Raw genomic sequence first — 11646 nt, forward strand, 5'->3', positions numbered from 1 at the left:
AATCAGAGCGCAGAGCTGCGAAAGTTTACCTTTTATGGCTCGAGCCGGGCACATGCCGTCATATAAAAGAGCGCGCCCAGCTCTTCAGCTTCACTTTGAGCTCCTCCACACGCAGCTAGTGCGGAATATCATCTGCTTGTAACCCATTCTCTTAAGTCGACAAACCCCCAAAACCTAAGGTGAGTTGATTTTGTAAGCTTTTGAAGCATTTTATTACAGTATTCGGTCGTTAATATTAATTTAAATGTTTAATTAAAATTTACAAATGAAGCTAGATTGAGTTATTAGGCTTGGTTAACTTGCTGGTCTTTTTGGAGTTAACGTTAAATACAAACTTGCTTAAACGCTCGTTAATCCGAATTAACATGTGGGAACTGTTATAAATGTCTGCTGTGATATCTTAACTATGTAGTGGATATGTCGGGTGGAACTGACGGCAACCGTTGTTAGGCACGACGTTGAATGGGCCGGCGTGAAATAAGTTTTCAACCCTTGAAACCTTAAGATGTGCCTCGGTTCACAATGATTTAACGGCTGTGAATGTGGTTTGTAGAGTTTTAAAGATGTTAGTGAGGCATGTTGCACACTTTGAAGGATAGCCGGCACGGGAAGCTCTTTGTGCAGGCGGTGCTGCAGCAGGGTGTGACCTACTTTAGCTGTTAGCCGGCTAACCAGCATTCATCTGCCGCCCTTAACCTGATGAAACCAATATCATCTCTTTTGACACTTAAGTGACTTAAAGACGCGTCTATTAGCTCACTTTCAGCACGTCTGACACTTTTAGTGAAAACGGTGTTTTATAGCGCAAGTTAGTGTGCAGCCCTTTAGTCTTTTACTAAGAGTGAATTAAATTCTTCAAGTATCTATATTCAGTATTAAAGCTTTATTAAATGCAAGGCACTTAATCAGTTTTAATAACTAAAGTGTTCTGGTTAAGTTTTTTTTTTTTTTCAAATGTTGGTTATAATCGTGTCGGAGGAAGCGATTTTCAAGTCTCATTGATGAAGGCTTTTTAATATAAGCTGAATGGGTTGAGGAAGATCGTGCTTTAGTGTGAAGTCTGCGCCGGAGGAGGCATTGAAGTGACTGCGGCTCTGTGACGCAGTAATTTTGGGCAGACACCCGTCGAAATTCGGTTGTGTAATTGATACCAGGCGAGAATGGAAGAGGATGTAAAACTTCATTTGTGTAGAATTTAGGGAGTGGCCCTGGCGTGATGAATGTCGAAATCTGTTCCTTTTTACTGAACCCTACGACTCTGGCTGAGTGCCACACCGCCGGCAGCCGCAAAGCGGCTCAAACCATTGCCTTTTATGGTAATAAAGAGAGAATGCAGAGGGACTTCCTTTGTCTGGCAGATCTGAGGCGCGCATTGTCGCTCTAGCACCCACTGGCGGTCAGACTGTAGAATGCGGCACGAAACAGGAAGTTGACTCCACGTGGTCACATGCTCACTGAAGCGCTCTTGCATGGCACTTCATAACCGGGTTTCTCATTCTTTTGCAGTTCAGCCATGGATGATGAAATTGCCGCACTGGTTGTTGACAACGGATCCGGTATGTGCAAAGCCGGATTCGCTGGAGATGATGCTCCCCGTGCTGTCTTCCCATCCATCGTGGGTCGCCCCAGACATCAGGTGAGAAACTGAGGATTAGTTTCAGGCTGCTTAATGAGACTTATTCTTTCTCTAGTTCCTTAATGTTTATCAAATTTTAACATGCTTCTGTCTTTTTTACAGGGTGTCATGGTTGGTATGGGACAGAAGGACAGCTACGTTGGTGATGAGGCTCAGAGCAAGAGAGGTATCCTGACCCTGAAGTACCCCATCGAGCACGGTATTGTCACCAACTGGGATGATATGGAGAAGATCTGGCATCACACCTTCTACAACGAGCTGCGTGTTGCCCCAGAGGAGCACCCCGTCCTGCTCACAGAGGCCCCCCTGAACCCCAAGGCCAACAGGGAAAAGATGACACAGGTTGGTTTTTGGCTATCAAGCGGTGCTTTGAAGTCTCTTGTCTGTCCTGTTACCTCATTTTAGGTTCTCCTGTTCATTCATTCGTTCACTTCCTCCAGGCTTTGTGTCCTCTGAGCTCCTGAGTCTCTCCTCCTTTTGCTGGAAGCAGCAGGTTATCTATACTTTGCCTGCCTGTTTTGCAGTTTTCTGCCACACTCTTTATCTTACTCTTTCTGCACTTCTTTACTCTGGATTTTCAACTAACCTCTGCATGGGTATGTGGATGGTATGCTGTAACTGTTTTGAGCGTGATGTTAACTTCTCAAACCCTCTCTTTCCAGATCATGTTCGAGACCTTCAACACCCCCGCCATGTACGTTGCCATCCAGGCTGTGCTGTCCCTGTATGCCTCTGGTCGTACCACTGGTATCGTGATGGACTCTGGTGATGGTGTCACCCACACTGTGCCCATCTACGAGGGTTACGCCCTGCCCCATGCCATCCTCCGTCTGGACTTGGCTGGCCGTGACCTGACTGACTACCTCATGAAGATCCTGACCGAGAGAGGCTACAGCTTCACCACCACAGCCGAGAGGGAAATTGTCCGTGACATCAAGGAGAAGCTCTGCTATGTGGCTCTCGACTTCGAGCAGGAGATGGGCACCGCTGCTTCCTCCTCCTCCCTGGAGAAGAGCTATGAGCTGCCTGACGGACAGGTCATCACCATTGGCAATGAAAGGTTCAGGTGCCCAGAGGCCCTGTTCCAGCCATCCTTCTTGGGTAGGTGTCCTAAAATGCATTACCTGCTGTGTGCGTGTACTCTAGATCTCCAACTCAAGTCTAGAAGAACTTGGGTTAACCATTCATCTTCCTCTTGTAGGTATGGAATCTTGCGGTATCCATGAGACCACCTTCAACTCCATCATGAAGTGTGACGTTGATATCCGTAAGGACCTGTATGCCAACACTGTATTGTCTGGTGGTACCACCATGTACCCTGGCATTGCTGATAGGATGCAGAAGGAGATCACATCCCTGGCCCCCAGCACAATGAAAATCAAGGTAAGCTGTGCTCTGAATTTTGACACTTACCTCTCATATCAGTCTGTGTCTGCACATGTGTGGCACCTCTGCATCTTGCTAATCCTTCATCTCTCCACAGATCATTGCCCCACCTGAGCGTAAATACTCTGTCTGGATCGGAGGGTCCATCCTGGCCTCCCTGTCCACCTTCCAGCAGATGTGGATTAGCAAGCAGGAGTACGATGAGTCTGGACCATCCATCGTCCACCGCAAATGCTTCTAAATGGACTGTTACCACTTCACGCCGACTCAAACTGCGCAGAGAAAAACTTCAAACGACAACATTGGCATGGCTTTTGTTATTTTTGGCGCTTGACTCAGGATCTAAAAACTGGAACGGTGAAGGTGACGGCAATGTTTTTTGGCAAATAAGCATCCCCGAAGTTCTACAATGCATCTGAGGACTCAATGTTTTTGTTTTTGTTTTGTTTTCTTTAGTCATTCCAAATGTTTGTTAAATGCATTGTTCCGAAACTTATTTGCCTCTATGAAGGCTGCCCAGTAATTGGGAGCATACTTAACATTGTAGTATTGTATGTAAATTATGTAACAAAACAATGTCTGGGTTTTTGTACTTTCAGCCTTAAAATCTTGGGTTATTTTTTTTTTTTCTTTTTCTTTTTTTTTCTTTGCTCCAAAAAAACGAAGCTTTACCATTCAAGATGTAAAGGTTTCCATTCCCCCTGGGCATATTGTAAAAGCTGTGTGGAACGTGGCGGTGCCAGACATTTGGTGGGGCCAACCTGTACACTGACTAATTCAATTCCAATAAAAGTGCACATGTGTAAGACATCCTACTCCTGTGTGACTTGCTGTGTTTTTGGTAAATGAACTTGCTCTTAGGTCTTTCAATAGATGCTTTAATAAAGTCTTTCCTTAATGTTGTGGGCCTTCACATTTCTCAGATTTCTTTAGAGCACGTCAGTAAAGTAGAAATGGGCTCTCTTGGGGTCTTAAATGTAGATTTAGCTGGGTGTTGTAGCTCCTTAATTTTTACTCAATACCATTGATACTTTATTCTCAAAGTGGCCTATAATGCAGAGTTTGCTCTAAAATGATCTATTGAGAATATCAGACTGAACGAACTATACAAAATTGTTCAAATTATCTGTACGTCATTTCCTCTAGTCATTATAAATTGTTTTCAAAACTAAATGTTCTTCAATTTAGTCTAAAACTGCCTTTGTTTCCACAGGATAGTCATTCCAAGGCTTTGAGGACACCGTTTTTAAAAATCTTAGAGGTTAAATGTCTGCCACCATGGCTGACATAACTGCTCATGCACAAACACCATAACCTTAAATGTATATTACCAAACCTGACTTTGGGGCATTTGAAGTACATAAGAATCAAGCTCTAAGTTTTTCTAATAGGTAGCTGACCCAAGGGGCTGACACGTTACTTGTAACTTTATTCTTCTCAACTATTTAATATCAATCAGCTTCTTACGGTATTAGGGAGCAGTTGTTGGGTACATCTTTGTATGAGAGCATTATGCCACCTTATGGTCAGATGGTGCTACATTTTAATTTGTGCTTCACATAAGTGTACAGCAGATGGCGCTACACGCACAGTAAAGTAAGTTCTTGTTATGCTTTAAGAAAACAGCCACTAACAGAGACCAATGGTGACTCAATCAAGGTGCAAGAGACTCTCCTGGGAAGAATACAAAAAAAAAAATGTTTTTGTAAAAGTGATATGAAATAGAAAAACAAAACGTAGCACATATCCAATTTGCGCTAACAATATACTCTAATAAGCGGCTGCTGTTTTTAGGTAGATTCTGGTGTGCTTGAACTTTGGTTATTGATGTAGTAGATACTTATAAATATGGGTGGCCTAGTTGCATATGATTTACTGCAAGCTGCTCCTCGTCTGACAGCACTTGATGAAAAATGATCAAGAGATTTTCCTGCTGTGTACATCTGTGCGAGTGTACAGCATAATACAGATTGTGCTTTATTAATAGCTCAGGTAACTTTCGATGGATTGAATAACAAAATCAATATTCATTATTTATCTAACCACCATATTCGCTTTTTAGATTTATTTTATCTGTATCTTTTATTACCACTGACCATTTAATTATTTTTGTAAAGCTGTCCTTAAATTAAAGTTAATCTGAATTCGCTCTCTACCCCCAACACAAGCACACAATGTCATTCTTCCCTTCAACTTCCCACGCAGGGACGCAGGCCACGCGCGAATGTTCCCCTCCATTCATGATGAAATAATTACACAGAGGAGCAAGCCACTAATAAGTGAGTAGTGGGCGACAGAGGCATCAGCATGCACAGCGCTATTTCTCATTGATTGCGCAATTATTCGAGAGACTCATTTAGTCCTGTCCCACAGACATGAGCATTTGTGATTGATTGCTTAATGCAAACTAGACTGAAGGATGTTTTAATTTTGTTGTGCTTTTATAATGAACAGAAGCGAGGTGTTGTGCCTGTGATATGGACGAGCTCCAGTGTCATTAGATCCATTGTGCTCGGGGCCCCTGTAGAGCTGTGGTCAAATGAGCACTGGAGGTCTCAGAACAATTTCGTGGTGCCTCACAGTTTCCGACTGAGCGTGTAGGAGGTTTTCTGCTCACAGCAGTGTCACCTCCAGGACAGACCCTCTATCTAACCAGTGTTATTTTAGTCTCATTGAGAAACTATTATGGTTTTTTATAGTTATTAATATTTTATTTTTGTATTTTCTGTTCTCATTTTTACTTTAACATTTTTGTATCGTTCTTATTTTTAATTATCTATATCAGTGCTTCCCAGCCCTGCACATTTTGTATGTCTCCCTAATCAGACACACCCAATTAAGTTCTTCTTGCAGTCTCTACTAACGAGCTGATGAGTGGAATCAGGTGTGTTAGATAAGGGAGCCATACAAAAGTTGCAGGGCAGGGGGGCCTCCAGGACAGGTTTGGGAAGCACTGATCTATTTATTTTTCATAATTTTTATGAATTAGTTTTTATATATTTTATAATGTTATTTTAGTACATCAACTTAAAATTGCCTTTGCAATTAGCTAAAACAATATAAGGTAAGATAAAATAATATTTCAAATGACTTATTTTATTTTTAGAATTTTTTTTTTTTTTTTTTTAAATGAATCAAATCTGCTGTCACCTAACCCCAAAGTAAACGGAAATATTTCATTAAAAGCAGTCTGTCCTATACAGGTTTTATTCATTATAATTTTAGTTAATTGTAGTTCAAATAAATTAAAATGTGAAATTGTCTTGGCAACTAATTGTTTTTTTATGGTTTTGGTTTTAGTTTTAGTTAACTATAAAACCTTGATTCTGCAGCTGAAACCTTGGGAGAGGAAAAATGATCTGATTTTCGACTACATAAATATCTGTGCTGCCAGATGTTCAGTATCTGTGATGATCTAGGCTTTCTAAGTCTTTTCATCATATGGGTAAGTATAATTGATTGGTTACAGTGTCCTTGTAAAGTTTCATTTGAAAAGAGCGTCTTCCGCTTTTAGTACAGAGTACCATTTCCTGCAGAGCCCAAGGGACAGTTATAATGGCAGGTAACTCATCATTAGAAGACACTTCTGCAATATGTTACAATACTCATGAGAAGCTGCTTAGATGCTTCCTTTTGCTCTTTATATTTTTATTTCACTTCATATGAAATACACCTTTTAAATGACTGTTTGACACATAAAGAATTTGTATTGGGAATGCACAATGAACTGCTCTTTTTCTATACTCTTTCTAGAATTATATGTCACCAAACTCCAATATAAATTAAATCATTTTAATAAAAGCATGGGGAATGTGCCACACTCAAGGAAATTGAGAAAGATGTTGTCTGAAGTAATGGATAATCCAGAAGAGGAACCAAACGCAAGCAGTCTGTTCTTTGAGCACTCTGGCCTCAAATGAAGAATACTGAGAAAGTGAGACAAGCCATCTGGATGTCAAATCTTCAGCTATTCTAATAAATAATATCTCATCTTTCATCTTCTAATCTTAGAATAATAAATCAAATCATGCAAATAAATAGATGCTTAATTCCAAGTTCAATTTGCTTGTGGATTAAAGGCTTTCTGAGCCGTCAGAGGGATTCTATACAATGTCCCTATTCACTGGATGTCACATTCATCATGGCTTTCATTACAGCTCTGCACAGGCTCGGTGAACCACTGAATGATGTGCAGGAAGTTGCTTTACGCTGTCATTCCACAAAGTCAAGGTGTTGTGATCATCGCTGCATTTCTTTGTCTTGCACAACAAACACTGTCATTCCACTTTAAAAAGAATCAAACCAAGGACTCTTTATTTATCCCTGCGTTAAAGAATAACAAATATTTACCGTAAAAAATACAGTAGCAGCGCTTCAAGCATCACAGGAAGCATTTTGCTGCCTGTTCTGCATTTCTTAACTGTAGGCCTGTTTTTCATTAACCAATAATATTTATATACAAGCCTACTTAAACTACTCAAATCTGCTTTGTACCATAAATACTAATAACCACCATAATGACATGGAGTAAAACAGAAAGCCACATGATGAATTAAAGATCATCATAATTTCCCTTTCCATAAACAACTGATAATGCTTTGCTGCAATGCTACCCTTACAAAGACAAAATGCCTTCATTGTAACACACGGCTGTAAACATTGACTGAGCAACATACAATGTAACCAAAATGAGCAAAACGGTTTACAACTATTTACAGTAGCATTACATGTCCTGGTAAAATTTGTATTGTGTTCATTTGAAATGCTTTTTACATTTATAGTACTACAAGCACAACAACTGAATTGCTGCAAATAACAACTGTTTATTTTGTTTATTGTTAATGTTATATATTTTTAAGATTTTTAAAAAAGATTTTAGATGACGCCAACCCCTGTGAGCATTTCAGATGACGCAAACTCTCAATCAACAGCTGAAACTGTTATATTATAATCATCATGATCACAGCATGTAATCATTGCTTTAATTTGTGTTCATCATTTCTGCTTAAATACTGTCATTAACTAACTGCATGATTTGTATTATCCTAGAACTAGTACATTTAGAACCTTAGAACCAAGTACATTTCTATCACATGGACATTACCTTGACACACTCACCTCTGATAACAGATTACTCTTAATTGTAATGTAGAAACATGCATTTTATGTAAAGCTGCTTTGCAACGATATGTCTATACAAACACTATACAAAAAAATAAAAGTGAATTGAATTAAATTGAATATTCCAAAAAAATAAAGAAATCAGGGTTTGTTTGTACCATTGCTGAATACCATCATGAATGTATAACATCATAACCTAAATCCCCATAATGCACGGCTGTAAAGGGATAGTTAACCTAACAGTAACAATTTTTGTAATTACTTACCCTCATGTCGTTCTAAACATCACACTAAGCTATAATATGGCATTTAAAGATGTGGGATATAACACCTGAGTCATACTCTGTAATGTGATGTTTTGTCATTTTTGGCATGATCACCACTCACTTTCATTGTAAGAAAACATCAGCTTTCTTCTTTTTTGTTCCACAAGAAACAGGTTTGGAATAACATATGGGTGTCATTTTTGGGGCAACTATCCCTTTAAGTGGCTTACTGCATTACTGAGACACTTCTTATGTGGTACACAAAGGCATCTAATCATTATGTCCTGAGATAAAATCACTGTTTTCCTCTAATAACTATCTTATTATAACATTTGTGCTATTATGACACCTGAATATTCTTGTGGGAAGATTCTCTGCAGGCCCTAATCCTCTGACTCATCTCTTCACAGCCCATTGATCCGGCTGTCTTCATTTAAACACAGCATTGCCTTAGTTGTAATGTGCAAACAAGTGAGTAACAGCAGCTCTCCTGTGCTCTGTTTGCATGTTGTCAGGGGAGCTTTACGTCACGCTCCAGCTCTGAACGGATATATGTCCAATAAACATAGTGCTCAGTGATGCCTTTACCTAAAAGTGCAAAGTGCCTTGGACATTTACATATACATTCGTGGTGTATGAATATGTCAGTCATAGAGAACAGCCGCGGGAGTATCACTGTTATAAGGATTCGTGAGATGGTGCCCAGATGGCACAGCAGGTGCAGAGTCCCACTCTGGGCACATGGTTAGAATGTAGCTGTCAAAAAACACACTTCATCCTTGAATCTATACATCTCCCCCCTGTGTTTTAGCTCACACAGCTGGAGGTGACATCCCTGCAGCATCCAAGACATTTACAGTGCAGTCACGAGATGGGAAGAATGAAATCTCAGGAAATGGCAGCCAGACCCCCCAAAAAGCTGAATTATTTTTTGCTTAGCGGTCAGCCTTTTCGTCACTCCCTTGCTGCGTGACATTTACAGACAAAATGACAGAACAGAAGCTATCATACAAATAATGGTGTCTTGTTTTGAGGCGGGCAGCATCACAGCCGGGACACAAGACGGACCTCGGCACGTGCGTCACAACGTAGCATTCGAGTGGTGGCACCTGAAGAACTCTTTCCCTCTTCTCCATGCAGTTATAATGAATGAGGACTAAAGCTTTCAAGCTTCTAAAAAGGCACAAAAGCAGTAAAGTAAATGCACGCGAAAAGTGACATATATGGCTTGTGCACCATATTTTATATTACGATGAAGCCATATACGATACAATAGAGAAACAGGGTTGTTATCGTTAACTAAAATTCCATAAATGTCACGCAGCTCCATAACTCCATAAATGTCACACAGCAAGGGCACAAAATCACTGTCCAGAACAATTTCATTAACTGTTTCTTGCCAGTGGAACGATCTTACCGACCTCATCCAGAACACAGAATCCCTGACAACATTTAAGAGACATTCATCTCATCTCTTCTGTGAGCACTTAACTACATCCTTCTGAAAAATAAATAAATAAATTCCTCTATGCTGCCACTTTTTCTTAATCCTTCCCTGCAGGGCCGCTGCTGGCCAAATGGGTGCCCTAAGCAGAATCGTATTGTTGTGCCCCCTCCCCCAAATATTATGGATGTGTAAAAAAGAAAAAACACCCACTATATAGGGGTCAAAATAAAAATTTTAATAAAATTAAAAGTAAACAAATAAATAAATTGTAATTAAATTGTATTATTTACAAATTACAATTTTAGCTTTAGACAGTTATGGCTATGACTTTATTAATACAGTTATCTGATTGATTTTATAGTCTCAAGCATTCAGAAATCACACATAAGAAAACTGAGCAGTTTTACTACAATAAAACCATGGTTCATTTTTGTAAGGGTTGTGATGTCCACATGTTTTGAAGATAGAGGCTGTAGGATTTCTATCGCAAAAAGGTGGCCAGAAATTAAAGATTAAGTGGATATTTGAATTAGCCTAAATGTTTGGTCAATATTAAAGGACTTGATCGTTCTGTAAGTTTATTACCAGGCCTTTGACTCCCTTTACAGGCATTTGTAACAATATGTAATGTAAATATCTAAATAGTTTATTTTGTATTACATTGTATATGGTTTCATTGAAAAACACTGTTAAAATACATACTGAACAAAATTAGAAACGCAACATTTTTGTTTTTGCCCCCATTTTTCATGAGCTGAACTCAAAGATCTAGACTCAAAGGCCTATTTCTCTCAAATATAAAAAATATATTTTATTTGTTCACAAATATATTTCTCTCAAATATTTGTTTACAATATTTGAGAGAAACAGGCCTTTTGTGTACATAGAAAAAGTGTTAGATCTTTGAGTTCAGCTCATGAAAAATGGGGGCAAAAACAAAAGTGCTGCGTTTATAATTTTGTTCAGTGTAATTATTAATTAACCAATCATTATTGCCTCATTGTTTTTATAGAATGAATTGTAAGTAATTTTAAAGGCTTTTGTTGGCTTAGGTCTGTTTTTATAACCACATAAAATATTATCTTAATACTTTGTAAACTATTATTTGAAGTAACAAAACCATGGTTAATTTGGGGTTACCATGACTACAAGAACCATGATTTTTAGTTTTATTTGTAGTAAAACCATGGCTAGTTTTCATAAGGGAACATGGAAAGTCAGACAGAATATGATATGCCTTGTTGGTGGTTAAATTATTACCAACATTAAAACACGTTATTAACATCAACAGCCAAAAAAGTTTCACAGGATTATGAATGTAGGCTACCTAAAAGTGATGCATGGACTTCATCTTTTTCTTTTCTCGGTGTTGGATTGTCTTTTCAAGGGCATAGCTGTCCATCAATTCAACACGGTCTTACTCCCAACTCCTCATATATTGACGCTTGGTCAGGACCCCTTGGCGTCGCTTTTTGACGCTCAAGGTACCCCTTTAGCGTCATTTTTCGATGCACAGGGTCCTCCATTGTTTTCAGTTGTTTGTCTTAATTTAATGGTTTTCATGCATTTGTATTAAATATAATTTTATATAAATGTATACTTTCATTGGAGCACGTAACCCCACCCCACCTCACCCCTACCCTAAACCTACCCACTTCTGAACAATATAAAACACATAACAGGCAAATAAAAGTACAGTCACAGGTATTTATTGCAAAAAACAACCATAAACAAGTAGTATAAAAGCATTACAAACATGTCGTGTTGCATTCCAAGTCTTCTGAAGCCAT

At 39.1% G+C, this 11646-nt stretch overlaps 1 protein-coding gene and 1 long non-coding RNA gene across 3 annotated transcripts; both read left to right on the forward strand.

Annotated features, from left to right (window-relative positions):
- The first annotated feature begins 36 nt into the window (after positions 1-36).
- actb2 (actin, beta 2) lies at positions 37-3837 on the forward strand. The gene is made up of 6 exons (XM_058770227.1): positions 37-179; positions 1507-1636; positions 1739-1978; positions 2299-2737; positions 2838-3019; positions 3120-3837. Exons 2-6 carry the CDS (start codon positions 1514-1516, stop codon positions 3261-3263), a joined length of 1128 nt encoding a protein of 375 aa, XP_058626210.1. The 5' UTR covers positions 37-179; positions 1507-1513; the 3' UTR covers positions 3264-3837.
- Positions 3838-5952: 2115 nt separating this feature from the next.
- LOC131538019 (uncharacterized) lies at positions 5953-7622 on the forward strand. Of its 2 annotated transcripts, XR_009270456.1 has the most exons (4): positions 5953-6086; positions 6355-6467; positions 6776-6956; positions 7180-7622. It is a non-coding gene; the product is annotated as an uncharacterized LOC131538019 (long non-coding RNA). The 2 variants fall into 2 exon arrangements; XR_009270455.1 differs by lacking the exon at positions 7180-7622 and having other exon boundaries at positions 6776-7171.
- The last annotated feature ends 4024 nt before the right edge of the window (positions 7623-11646 follow it).

This window comes from Onychostoma macrolepis, chromosome 03 (genome assembly GCF_012432095.1).
Source record: "Onychostoma macrolepis isolate SWU-2019 chromosome 03, ASM1243209v1, whole genome shotgun sequence".
Classification (NCBI taxonomy): Eukaryota; Metazoa; Chordata; class Actinopteri; order Cypriniformes; family Cyprinidae; genus Onychostoma; species Onychostoma macrolepis.